The sequence below is a fragment of the Nymphalis io genome, chromosome 9 (genome assembly GCF_905147045.1).
Source record: "Nymphalis io chromosome 9, ilAglIoxx1.1, whole genome shotgun sequence".
In the NCBI taxonomy this organism is placed as follows: domain Eukaryota; kingdom Metazoa; phylum Arthropoda; class Insecta; order Lepidoptera; family Nymphalidae; genus Nymphalis; species Nymphalis io.
Window position 1 is genome coordinate 12,892,536 of NC_065896.1, and position 15,006 is coordinate 12,907,541.

The 15,006-nt window shown below is 32.2% G+C and overlaps 1 protein-coding gene across 1 annotated transcript; it reads right to left on the bottom strand.

Moving 5' to 3' along the window:
- Positions 1-293: 293 nt before the first annotated feature.
- Positions 294-14,152, bottom strand: LOC126770611 (sulfotransferase 1C4-like). Its single transcript, XM_050490093.1, has 7 exons — positions 14,071-14,152; positions 7,052-7,186; positions 5,995-6,094; positions 4,955-5,277; positions 2,924-3,018; positions 2,263-2,428; positions 294-453 (listed from the first exon to the last, which is right to left on the bottom strand). The coding sequence occupies exons 1-7, from the start codon at positions 14,150-14,152 to the stop codon at positions 314-316; spliced, it is 1,041 nt and encodes a 346-aa protein (XP_050346050.1). The 3' UTR covers positions 294-313.
- Between the last annotated feature and the right edge of the window lie 854 nt (positions 14,153-15,006).

The following is a 15,006-nucleotide window of genomic DNA, read 5'->3' on the forward strand; positions in this document are numbered from 1 at the left end:
TATATATTACTATAGAAATCTGCTTAGAGATTCATGAACTAAACAGCAAGGGGATCACATCCTACGTTTCCAAACGGCGACATGTTAGGAACTTAATAATTATATAAATAAACACAGACAAATAGCTCGTATTAAAATATATAAAAAATATGAAAAATATATACACAAAATTAAATAGGACAAATATATTAATTTGATTCATACATACACTAAAAACTGATTTTATATATTATTTTCTGTACAAATTATAATAATATTTGGTATGTAATTAGTAAAGTGAGCTATATTTCTTAATAACTAAGTAATGCTTGATCTAAAAGTGTGAACATCCCTCATTATCTTTGCTGATTGAAGGATATTTTAAATCTAGGCCTCGTAGTTTTGAGGTTATGAATTCTTCTGCTTGGATCTCCATCTCTGCATCGAAGTGCGTCCTCCAGCCTCCAGCTTCACCTGACAATGTTGTAAAATCGAAATATTCTTTATTCAAGTACGGTCATAAAAAGTGTTGGGGACGATAATAGAGGATTCCGCTGAAATTTCGACTTTTTTATAATTACACTTTGTCACATAAGATAAGTATGTAAAACTTGAGAATATTATTTTTAACCAGTCTTCGCCCACTGTCGATATGATATAAAAACAAAATCGCTTGACAAACTTAGAAAAAAAAGGTACTAAATTGTTTCTCTTTGCATATTTATATATAAAATAGCTGTTAAATATTATCAATACGTTATCAGTTACTTTTGGAATCAAAAGCAAAGTGCTTTGGCTGGCTGATTCTAATATAACAAAACTGAACTTAACACCTGACGTCAAATATTTGTTAGAGGTTTTTCTATATAAATAAAAACTACTTAATAAGTATAACCAAACGTACTACTTAAATAAAACAGAACAGCTTAGGGAAACAAGTTATGGTACCTTAAGATTTCGACTCTTATTGGAGTAAAGATTTTATTCTTTATTTCACTGGTAGAATAAAGATCTACCTAAAACGTTTATATAGTCATAGCCGAGATGGCCCAGTGGTAAGAACGCGGGAATTTTAACCGATGATCGTGGGTTCAAACCCGGGCAAGCACCACAGAATTTCCATGTGCTTAATTTGTGTTTATAATTCATCTCGTGCTTTACCGTGAAGGAAACCATCGTGAGAAAACCTGTATGTGTCTAATTTCATTAAAATTCTGCCATGCCATGTGTATGGGTTCAAACCCGGGCAAGCACCACAGAATTTTCATGTGCTTAATTTGTGTTTATAATTCATCTCGTGCTTTACGGTGAAGGAAACCATCGTGAGAAAACCTGTATGTGTCTAATTTCATTAAAATTCTGCCATGCCATGTATATTCTACCAACCAGCATTTGAGCAGCTTGGTGGAATTAGCGCCAAACTTTTTTCTCAAAAGGGAGAGGAGGCCTTAGCCCAGCAGTGGGACTTTAACAAGCTGTTACTGTATGGGCATACGCGGCCCATACAAGCAAAGCTCCCAGTCGTCATGATTTTTTCCGCAATTTTCAACAATCATCTTTACACAAAACCTTAATAAATTATACATTTAAACCTTCCTTATGAATTACTCCGTCCATTGGTAAAAACCGTATGACAAATGACTTCGGTAGTTTTTGAGTTTATCGCATACAAACAGACAGACTTGTAGGTAAGACATTGGTTTTTAATATGTAGTGATTTAAAATTAAACTCTCAAATAGCGTATTACATAAAAATACATTACAATCAGTACAGTTTACAATCAGTAACAAAATCAGATATGTAGAAACAACATATAAGTCCACTAAAAATACTCTAATCATGCATAGTATTTTTCCATCCTTTAGTTTGACGTATTATTTTATTTCCCCGTAGAATTATTCGGTAAGAGCAAACTCGAAATTCACCATAGAACACGGTAAAAAAATGACAGAAGATGATAAGCGTCGTTGACTGTATTTTTTTTTAAATAGACTAGCGCTTGACTGTTATCACACCTGATGGAAAGTGAAGATACAGTCTAAGGTGGAGCGCGCTTGTCTAGAAGCCTTGCTTGTATAATTCGGATAATCGGAATAGTGTTTCAACAGTATTTAATTCAACATTACAAGAATGAGATTGTAGTTAATTCTTACAAGCACACCTTAATCTATAAGCTTACGTTAATATGTCTTATCCTTATCAAATGAGATAATAGTTTTAAAGTAAATTCTCAAATAATAAAACAGTTACATGTTTGTGATATGGATCTAATCACAAAATACCTTTTCGTATGAACTGGACTTCGCCATTTTCACTTGTACTGTTATTAACGGTCTTGTTTTTTCTTAAGTTGTCGAAACTGAGATGATCCGCTAAGATATTTACTTCCTTTTCAGCCAAATCTCGGTTTAGGAATTTGCTCACGTCACGAATGATTTTCGGTAAATCCTGATAACAAAATATATACAATTACAATTTAATAATCTCAATTTAAAAGCGATTTGGTCATTGTTGTCGAAAATATAACGTAATATTATAACATGATTTTACTTCTTCTACCTGTTAGCTTGTCTTGGATTCTTTTAGTTTCAACATAGTTCAATAAAAGCATGACTTTTAAAAACAAACTGCCTTTGTATTAAGCTTGACACAACTTGCACTCAAGTCGGTCTGACGGTCTACATGCTGTGACGGTAAACTCCATGACGCTCTCTTATGCAGTCATGCCCGCTCTCCGTAACTCTCTATCCCATAGTAAACGTGCCACGCACGGACAACTTCGTCATTTAATATCATTTGCATAATAATAAATAAAAAAATATGTGTTCTCTAATTACAACTTTTTTCATAAACCATTAATTTCGATGTTTCATCTCTGTCGGGCGTCATGTAAATCGTGGCTGGAATCCCACCGGAAGTATTATATTGGCGCCGACTACTTACTTTAATCATTTCTTCGTAAAAAATAAAATGGAGATTTTCATTATGTCGCTGTTTCCAAGCTTCATTTGTGTGCTCAATGATTGGGGTCCAAGGCACTGAAAGCAGAACATCGATTTCTAAATTATTTGATTTTGCATTTTTACGAGACGAAAAGTAATCTATGAAGTAAGATATGGTTTAATAGGATTTATATTACATAGGAAGGGAGACTTTTGCCCAGCTATGGGATATACAATGGGAAACCTAAAATTTTGAATATGGAACTTCTTGCGTCGATGGTCTAGTGGCTTATTATAAGATATTTGACCGACTTGTCTTATCTTCATTCTGGCGTGCTATATAGAGCACAAGTGCGCAAGTACGGGTGCACTCTATTCGCAGTTTATACCCAGGACTAATGGCCTTACGCTCCGACGCACCAGTGTTTAATTGCCAATTACCAAACGCCAGAATTCTAGCTAAGCTAGCAAAGCAATCATATTGCAAATGTTAAATATTGGCGTTTGCTTCCATGTCAGGGCGTGGGCAGCCTATGTTCCTCCTCACGGTTCAAGCTTGCTTCATATCGAATTTCATAAAAATCGGTTCAGTTGTGAAAGCATAACAAACAGACAAACAACCAGAGTTACTTTCGCATATATAATATTAGTTTAGATATAGTTTTCATTTCAACTATCCGTATACTGATTAGTTTTAACAACAAATTATGCAATAAACATGTCACTTGATTTTGATAAATATTTCAACCAATTATATTTAAAAAAAGAATAAATAGTTTCATTTATCAATACACATATCAATTTTATCTGATTTTTTTAAAGCGTGAAATTAATCATTAATATTAGTACATTTGCACTTAAAAGGAAATTAATTGAATCCGCTAGAATAATTCCGTATATCTTATGTGACATTTTGTAAGTGTTGCCAGTAGAAAACCAATATACAGACAATATATAGTTGCATAGATTTGGACTTTACTTCTCGACATTGACTGATATGAATTTCTTGTCGATACTTCTTGGTAATCTAAAACGGTGGTAAATTTACGTTCTATTTTATATGATCGTGTAACATTACGATTTATATAAAAGAATGAGTGATTGATTGATATATCAACGTTCAGCCCAAACCACTGGGGCTAGAACCATGAGAAATTGCAAACGGGTTCGCACAGTAGGTTAGCACTAAGTAGTTTTCAAAATTAAAAACCTAAGGTATTTTTTTAAGAAAGAGCTATATGGAAATTGGTATTATGCAATTCTGAATTGTGACGCGAGCGAATCCGTGGGTAAAACGCTAGTAAGTTTTAAAGAATAGTAGAAGTAGTAGAAGAAGTAAAAGCCTATTTGAATAAAAAAAATTTTTGATATATTTTAGCCCTATCGTAACATGTAAACTCAAGAAATACAATATGACATTAGATGAATATTCTAATGATATTGATGTATACAAATGAATATATATCACTTTATATGCATTAAGATCTGACTATTTAACATCTAGATTTAATACCATTTATCGATGGATAAATACTTAAAACAAATACCAACTAAGGTATAGTGTAAGCCCGGAACTCACTCACGAATTGTCCTACCGTTGTTTGATCAATGTATGAGATAGTATTAACAGTCATCGCAGACAATATATTTTCAACCCCGTAGTTGAATGTCCTACTGCTGGGTTAAAGACCTCCTCTCCCTTTTTTTGAGGAGATGGTTTGGAGCGTATTCCACTAAGCTACTCCAGTGCGGGTTGGTGGAATACACATGTGGCAGGATTTTAGTGAAATTAGACACATGCAGGTTTCCTCACGATATTTTCCTTCTCCATAAAGCACGAGATGAATTATAACCACAAATTAAGCAATGAAAATTCAGTGGTGCTTGCCGGGGTTTGAACCCACGTTCTTACCAATGGGTCATCTCGGCTTAACTTAAGTTTACACTTCATAAAGTTCCAATATCTATAAGGGGAGGTGACTAATTAGGCGGTTATTTCTTGCCTTTTAATAAATTTAAAAAAAACACTCACGCAAATCTCTTCTGAATGCTTCCCAGAAATTTTGGAAAGTAGTCCTCACGAAAATTTTGCCAACCATTTTGTGTAAATAATAATATGAAACAGCAACATCTCTTGGATCTCTAGCTACGTATATGACTTTGGCAGTGTTCAATAGACTTGGGGGCAACATAGATAGGGGCAAGTGAGTTTTAATCAATCGCGGAGAAGGTGCATCCTCAATCGTCTTCAAACTTGAAACTTTAGTTGCTTGATTTAACCCTTGAAAATTTTTCAGATTCATGAAATTATTTTTAATAAGCTTAAACGCTAGCTCGGGTATCTGTGAGGTCAACCTGGAATTGAACAATTTTATATAATTATTATATTTAATTTTATATCAAGGATTATTTTATGATTTATATTCGGCTTGAATAATATTAGATAATGTATATGTAATATCGATAATAGTGCTTATATGTCGTAAACTGTAATTAGCACATGATAGCAGGAGTATTTATTATTTAATTGGACAATTAATTCGTCTTTAAACGTTGTAATTTATATCATAATTTTATTTGTATGTTATATGACCAACGGGTAAAGCTTTACTAGCTTAGCTGCTAGGCTTAATCAAAACTAACCGCAGAACAAAAAATATAAAATGATATGCGACGTTGACGATATTTATTATTGAATTCATGGATCAAGTAAGTTCTAACAGAATAGCTGCCGTTTTGAATAATTTACCGTGTTGGTTTTCGTTTATGATTACTAATCAGGGTAGTACCTCGTAAAATATACTTATATAGTCTTATATATTACTCAATTAATAATATATCGGTCAGACCAAGTAAAAACGTGTTGAACGTGGAATACGTTCAACGCTCGTAGGTATGAATGCATGAGTAGTAGGCATGAATTATTGATATAATCTAAAACTTTTCGTAATAAATAAGATATCAAACAATAAAATAGTTTTCCAAATCTTCCTGCTAATGTCTGTGATTATCGTTCAAACAAACTTCACTCTTATATTAGTAAATACATATGTAAATATATAAATAACTTACTCCAACATAGGAAAGCGTTCATAGAGAGGTTTTTCTTTAGCTGCTTCGAAGTCCAAATCATTTTCAATCAACCAAACCATTTCCTGTGTCCACGTCGTACCTTTGATAAAAAAATCATCAACAGGAAATCATATAATTATTTATTCTGAGTCGTATTTTTATTTCGTTTCCCTTTCCCATATTTATGTACATGTTTTAAAATACATATGCCTTGTTACTATATTAAAAACACGAATCGTTTTTATCGAGGGTAGTAGAAATGTTTAAAATAAATAATTCAATGGTTTTATTTTTTTATTTATTGTTTATAGAAAAGGACGGTACGCGGACGAGTATATGAGCCACCTGATAGTAAGTGGTCATCAACGCTCATAGACATTTATAATAATAGTTCCTATAAACAACGTTCCGTTTAGCTTGTAACGAATACTCATAGGGGCCTTACTTATAGACGTTGCTTAAGGAGTTAGACAATCCTGTGTCTTCTTCTTTCGAATGGAAAATCAATAATGATAGAAAGAGCGAAATCAGTTAACTAAGCAGTCACTACGCAACGTTTATAAGTAAGGCCATTCATGTTATCTGTCATTTCATGTCATCAACATATAATTATATGTTATAAAAACTTAACCTTATTATTAGTTTCATTAAAATAATATTCTGTTTATTCCTATTACTATTAAGTTCATATGCTAATTGCGAGCATTTTTATTTTAATTTTGAAAAAAACGATTACTTTCTTTTCTATTCTTATTTCAAGTTGATTTTCATTGATGAGACTTAAAGCTCCTTAATAGCTACCAAACAAAAGAAAATTATTGACAGACAGACGAGAAAATGCCACTGAATTGTTTTGTTTTTATCTTTTTATATATACACATTAGTCTTTTTTATTGTATATAGGTTGGCAGACAGGCCATCTGTGAGAAATATTAAGCATTCATGTATCAACAACACGAAATATTGCTGTTCGGCGGTAGAATATCTGATGAGTGGGTCGTACCTTTCCTGGTATTCGCACAAAACCCTACGAGTATATTTATATGTGAATTCTTACCTGATCTAGGGAATGTGATCACCCAGATATCATCCGGTCGGACTTTAAGGTTGTATATGGCCTCCGCGTGATTTCTAAACGCGCCCGGCATCACGTATCCCTTCTTGCCACATTTCACGAATGGTTTCGTGTAACCTTTAAAAATAAACAAACTATTAATTTCCTTATAAAATACATACAGTAACAGCCTGTTAATGTCCCACTGCTGGGCTAAGGCCTCCTCTCCCTTTTGAGACGAATGTTTGGCGCTTATTCTACCACGCTGCTCCAATGCGGGTTGGTAGAATACACATGTGACAGAATTTCAATGAAATTAGATACATGCAGGTTTCCTCACGATGTTTTCCTTCACCGTCAAGCACGAGATGAATTATAAACACAAATTAAGCACATGAAAATTCAATGGTGCTTGCCCGGATTTGAACCCACGATCATCGGTTAAGATTCACGCGTTCTAACCACTAGGCCATCTCGACTTAAATATATACACATTTAATAAAATAATCAGTAATTACATTTTTTCCAATCACAAACTGTCTTGTAGTATTAGTACACGAGCCTGTGTACACACACAGTGTACACACTGTGCCTTGTTCCTTTAGGTACACTGACTCACTCTAGAATATGTAATGATTGTAATGTATTACATAACCAAACGAGCTTCCACATAGTTCTATCACCAAGTAAAGCCATTTTTAGGTAACTATGAGTGTAAATGAGTTTTTTCAAATTGTTTTAGTGGCTGATAAATTAACTATTATATTTATTTTTAATTAATTTAATTGTTATTGCGCTACAGGATACAACTGTACTTTTTATCCAAAAAAAATATTTTATATTAAAAAAAAGCAATTCGTTTTGCTTACAGATAGTAGAAACGTGTATGAGTCGTAATTAAAAGCGTTCCAATATATATAGTAACCAAGCAATAATTGTTTCGTAAGCTTGAGTAGCTTAAAGATACAATGCAATCATTTTTATCTACATTTTTCAACTTTATTTTTAATAACGAAACCAAACCCCTGGAATAAGAATAATCAAAAACTTTTCGTAACTCAAAAACGATCGGTTACTGATGCAAAATAACGATGCGTTAAATATAGAAACCAACTGTAGAAGAATTTCTTATAAGCTTAAGCATCCATTAGTCGATGGCATACACCCCTCAACAACCGACCGAGTGACAGGTTGGAACTAATCACCTACAAACGTCAATCAGCAGACCAGACTTCGACTATAAACAAATGGAAAAAGGCAAGCGAATTGCGAATAATATTGAATATTTTTCGATAAATATTAATGACTAATAACAAATAGGCGTTAGTAATTCTTTGTCCTTTCTGTAACGCTTAATAAATAAGGCGTTACGTAAAACGTAATAAATAAACAAACTAGCTTTAACATTTATAATAATACTTTTCATATGAAATAATGAAAATGAATATATATATCTTTATATTTAATTTTGTTCTCATTAAAGTCGGAGCGAGAATTGCGAGAGTCTCTCAAAGGACTTGACTTTCTAGTGTCAATTACTGGCCACTATAATGTCAAAAAGTGTAACATTACATTGTTTTTAAAGTTATTTTCATTTTACAATTGTAAAGATACTTAACCAATTGTTTTAGTGTAACTAAATCGAAATACCCTAAAACGCAAAATAAGGTTAAAACAAAAAAAAATTAATCGTGAAACATCGAAATATAATTTTATTAAAAGAATTTATAAATTAAAAGAGAACAATAACAATATATTTGGTAAAATAAACAAAGACATAGTTTTTCTTTAATAAAATAATAATCAGTATTTTGATTCATATGCAGTACATACACTCAAACAGAAAAGAAACGAAGTGGCGTACAGGCACCACGCACACATACATGCGTCATCGAAGAGACAATAGGGGCAAGAGGCATAAGAGTGTCACGCCATTTGCAGTTTTTTTTTTTTTTTATATAGAATAGGAAGATGGACGATCATATGGGCCACTTGATGGTAAGTGGTCACCAAACGCCCTTAGACATTGGCATTGTAAGAAATGTCAACCATCGCTTACATATCCAATGCGCCACCAACCTTGGGAACTAAGATTTTATGTCCCTTGTGCCTGTAATTACACTGGCTCACTCACCCTTCAAACCGGAACACAACAATATCAAGTATTGCTGTTTTGCGGTAGAATATCTGATGAGTGGGTGGTACCTACCCAGACGAGCTTGCACAAAGCCCTACCACCAGTGCCGATTACAGATTATAATTTTTTTTAAGTTTGTTAATTGATCAATTACGCTATACGATTTTCGATTATAATGTAAGGATGTTTCGGATCGACTTCTAGCTAATTCAAAACAAAAAAAAAATAAAAAAATACTTTTATTTTTGTTATCAAACTTCTTGAAATTTTAGATTGAATTTATTGTCCCTAATTTATTTAATGACGCATGTATGTATTGTTTTGAAACGTTAATCTGATTGCTTAATATCACTACTAATATATTAAGTGCAAAATAGATAAAAGTACATCTGTACCGAGCCTAAGGGCAAACAATATTGCTTAATTAATTTCAGATGATAACGAAATATTAAATAATATATTACTAGTTTAAAACTCGTGGCTTTATTTCCGTGTGGATTTAAATATGGAGTTAAAAAGTTTGTTAGTTCGTTTTAAAAAAATATATAAATTGCATTTTTTTTTAGAGAATTGGAAGGCCGACGAGCATATGGACCACCTGATGGTAAGTGGTCACCAACGCCCATAGACATTAGCATTGTAAGAAATGTTGACCATCGCTTACATAACCAATGCGCCACCAACCTTGGGAACTAGGATTTTATGTCCTTTGTGCCTGTAATTACACTGGCTCACTCACCCTTCAAACCGGAACACAACAATACCAAGTACTGCTGTTTTGCGGTAGAATATCTGATTAGTGGGTGGTACCTACCCAGACGGGCTTGCACAAAGCTCTACCATCAGTAAGATATATATAATTCATAATATCTAATTTTTAGAAACTGTGTATTTCAATACTAGGGCATATGTTTGTTTGATGATGCTTTAACAATCATCATCATCATCACGTCAGCCGAAAGACGTCCACTGCTGGACAAAGGCCTCCCAAAATCCCAAAGATTTCCATGTTGGCCAGTCTAGCGCTGCCCGCATATGCTTTAACAAATTAGATATTAATCACGTCTAATCACATACATACGTCATGTTTTCATTGTTATTGCAAAAATTTTAGTTTTACTTATTTGTATTTTTTTTACTTTTGTTTTTTATATTGTCAAATGAAATCTTACGGAATCCCCTTTGTTTAAAGCAATTGACAATTTTTGTTAACATTGTGTAACTTGAGAGAAGTTAAGCCAAATGTTGATGACCATGATGATTTCCTCCTGACCTTTATCCTCTAAGAAGGACGTATTATAGCAACGTCGGCTTTACGTGCCTTTAGATTCCTCGACAACTTTTTTTTTATTAACAACTAGATTAACAACACAGCTTAAAAATATGTCAAAATGTTTTGTCAAGATTATTTTATTAATGTTCATTCATATAATAAATTTCTAGGACAGATAAGATATTTTTTACGTAATTATATATAGTATTATGTATTTGTTTAATTTTTTAGTGTCTACTTCTATCTACTTTCTTCCATACTTTAAGAAGTTTTGAGTGTTTTTTTTTAATCCTCAAATAATGTGTTGTTTATATTTACAGTTGCAATATACATTATTTTTTATTTATTTTAGCAATTAAAAAAGGAGTATTCGCAATTAAGTTAAAAAATATCTGTGGACATTCAATTTAAAAAAAAACAATTAATTGTTTATTCGAACTCAATATATTGCATCTATTTAAAGATGTACTCGGTGCACTTAATGAAATATTTTCAACTGATCAATACATTTTTGATACGGATAATCGATTCAGCTCAAGGCTGAAAGGAGATCACCGTATCTTTGATATCTTGACTTCAATCTATATAGATTTACTTCATTTAGTAACTAGATAAGATAAATTTACAAAACCCTCTCAAAGGATTATAATATTTACGTTAATAGCAAGAAATATCAAATTGCATTGTTAAAATACCAAAGCTACGACGTTATACTGTGAAACTTGTGTTACCACTTAAATAATTGGAAATTCTGTGTTTAACTGCTTACAATACTTCAGTGAATTGACAACTTTTGTTTAAATTTTGTTGAAATAGAATTAGAATAAGCCTAACTGAAAAATTGTACAACGCACGACTATTATTTCATAATATCTTAACCGCTTAAAATGAAAACACGATTATGAACATATGCATTATTTTGATGTTAAACATTTATTGGCGTGCCTTGGCTATTACGGTAGACATACATACGACCCAATCTACTATGCCAAGACATTAAGCCATTCGAATGAAAACTTCAATGTAGTCCTGTATAATAAGAGTTTTGTTTCTTTTTCTGTGCTAAAATTGTTCAAGCTAATCCATTGAAATCAATGGATTAGCTTGATCAATAGGTTAATAATCTAATGTACTGGATTGTATCCATTTAGACGAAGCCAATATTGGATTGGCTAAGTGGATTGGCTCAGCTATTGGCCTCTGACTGACTCGTATGCCGTGACAGCGAACGGCATGACCGTCTGTTATGCCGTCGTTACCTCTCTCCACCACCGTTTTCTACGCTCTTTTGTGTGTAATACATAATTATATTGTTATAATATAGAATAATATAATTTATTTTATTAATTAAACTATGTTTTTATTTATTGTACACAATATTTATTTGTTATTTCCCTTTATTTGAAAATTATTTGGTTAACTTCGATTACGCGTAAAAGTTGCCAGTTTCAGTTAGTGGACTCGGCCTAAATGACCACGAAATAAGATTTAAAACACCCGGTAATCGTGTACAATGGGAACCATTTGAGTAAGAACAGGAACAGTCATTAGGACTTTGATTTGTCGATTAGCACTTGAAATGTACGGTTTGCAAAAAAGTATTCTGCATACATAGCTTTTTTCCCTACATCGTTTAATTCTTTATCCGAATAATAAAATTTATCTTTACATACTTGTCTGGTATTTTATTTTGAAAATAAATTTAACGGGTTTTTTGTTTTAATATAATATTATACTACTAATTAAGACAGTGATTATGATAATTTATCATCATCGTTTTTGCTACTTGCGTGGAAGACTTTTAAATAATGCAGATTATTGCGAAATTGAAAAACTGGATGCATATATAATTTCATTCATGATTAATAAAAAAAATTGTTTTCAATATTATTTTGCCATCTCTACCTAAATGGTTTCATGACGTCACAGTATGCCGTCAGTTCGTACAGTGAATACATTAAACTTGCTAAGTATATTGTTACGTAGTATGAGTAATAAATTCCAAGTTGATACTAGCTGAAATGGTTTCGAAAACTCGATTAGATTGGAATGCACACTGATATAATGCTGGATTTTTTTAATATATTTTGTCAATCTTTCACGCCGTGTTTGACAATCGAACATATCAATATGATACGTGATAACAAGTGATATAAAACATAAATAGTAAATAAATGTAACGTAAGTGTCCCACGGCTGGGCAAGTGCTAGAAGAGAGGCGGTTCTTTTCTTTAGGATTAAAAGGTTATATGTATTTGATAAATAACTACTTCGCAACATTATAGTGAGGCGGAGGAACCGTCTGCTATCGTTTTTTTTTTTAATTCGATCCATTAAATAAGTAACAAGTTTATTAAATAAAAGGGACGTTTGAACCTTTGCCTTCTTTTATTTATCTTTTAATTTCTATAAAATACTTATATTGATTTTATTAAGAGTTTAAATTCACACGACTAAGTAAGGATTCCTTTTTTTATCCTCGCTGTCGTTATAAAGTAACAGCTTATGAATGTCAATCTCCCTTTGAAGAGAAGGTTCGGAGCTTATGCCACCACGCTGCTCCAATTCGAGTTGATGGATACAGGTATGTTCAGTGAAATTCAGACACATGCAAGCTTCCTCACGATGTTTGCCTTCACATCGGAGAACGAAATGGATAAACACAAGAAAAATCATTGATGCTGGCCTAGGTTTGAACCCGCGATCATCGGTAGTGATAAACGCGTTGTAACTACTATCTTGGCTCTCATATGTTATAAAACACTAGCATACAAAATAAAAATATCCGTTACGAAAATAGTTTTTAAATTGATCTTGAAAAATTCTGAATTTCCACCAGAATTGGTCTGAAGATACCATTCGCGTGGAGGGATAACAGGGACTTTTCAGTAGGAAAGGCCTATGTCCAGTTGAGATAGTAAATAGAAAATGTTTTAATAATTTTCTTACTATATTATTCCATTGAAATAGAATGATGACTTTCCGTGACAAATTAAAGACCAGATGAAGCAAGCCGCGAGCCTAAGTCACATAACCCTTAATTTATATATTGAAGCATATTTCCTTCAAAAATATTTACGGCCTTACTTATTATTTAGCGGGTGATTAGTTAAACAACGTTTTGTCTTCTTCTTTCGAATTTTTAAATCAATAATGACAGAGCGAAATCTGTGTTTAACTAAACAGTCGCTAAGCAACATTTGTAAGTAAGGCCATTAAAATTATCTGTCATATTATATCTTATAAAAACTTAACCTTATTATTAGTTTCATTGAAATAATATTTTACTAATTAAAATATTTATATTTTATATGCTAATCACTAGCATTTTTATTTAAATTAAAAAAAAAAAAACGATTATCGCATTTTCACGCTCATTAAATATTACATTGTATAAATTAATTACACGTTTAACCTCTTTCGTGTATTTCGTTTTTTTTTTTAAATTACTAGTGTCAATAAATCAAACAGCACAGTTTATCGAAAAATAAACACGCCAAAGGTATTCGAAATTTAATAATAAAATCACCGTACCTTACCGTACAACAACTAAAAAAATATAAAATAAACAGGAGATGTAACAAAGCACAACACTACACATCGATAACGCACCTAATAGGCATTTCTTAATAATTTTATCTTCCTCTTTGGTCACGTCCCATATTTCATAGGGTAGTTCTAAGCAAGGTGCCATTTCGACCAAGCAGAGCACTGTACTGCTGTGGAATTGTAAGATCCAGCGGTTTTCAATAAAGCATATCTAATCAATCTCCTATCGATCTACTATTTCGATAAAATTACTATTGCCTACATGTATGACGAAGTCATACCAACTGACAATTATTTCGTCGAAAATTTCACTAATTCGAAATTTGAAACTGAAAACTGTATATTTTTAATTTTTATCCTTATTCACAAATGTTTAAAGTTCGAAATTGTCTATTAAATTGATAACAAAAGCCTTGAATAGCGATATGAGTATGTTAATTTTGTTTTAACCAAAAAGAGTCAAGTTTGACTCTATCGTTATTGAAAATTTTAATGAAAATAAAATTGTGCTATATAATATATATGATAAAATTTACAATCAAATTCAATGAATAATTAAATACATTGCATAAGTTCAATGGTTTTTATTATAGATATTACCTACAAACGAATTCATTACTCGCTATTTTCCCGCTTCTTTGGTCTATTTCCAAAATATACGCAAAGGAATACTGTTAAATCAATACATAATACTTGTATGCTGATGGAATAACCGATAACAGATAGCTTAGGATAATAAAATCGTTATGTTATCAGTTTACCAAAAACACTATGAGTCGACTTTTCTGGGGGTAACCCACACACGCTCATCAGTCATACTACCGCCATGTATACTACGTATTATATTATTTTATTATTATTTGTATTACTCTGTTCTAGTAAGATAGATGAGTAAGTCAGTATAATCAAACGTACAACGGAATGTTATGATTAGAGGTGCATTGATGATATTAGAAGTGAAGTTCTTGCAGTGCCAGTGTCGTCGAAAAACTACTTAAT

What these genes read in the sequence shown, in the direction of transcription:
- LOC126770611 (XM_050490093.1), bottom strand. Translation starts at nt 14,152, where the DNA reads ATGGCACCTTGCTTAGAACTACCCTATGAAATATGGGACGTGACCAAA. An exon ending in AGCATTCAGAAGAGATTTGC is followed by an intron (nt 3,019 to 4,954) that starts GTGAGTGTTTTT and finishes TTCTGCTTTCAG; the next exon opens with TGCCTTGGACCCCAATCATT. An exon ending in TTTACGAAGAAATGATTAAA is followed by an intron (nt 2,429 to 2,923) that starts GTAAGTAGTCGG and finishes TTTTGTTATCAG; the next exon opens with GATTTACCGAAAATCATTCG.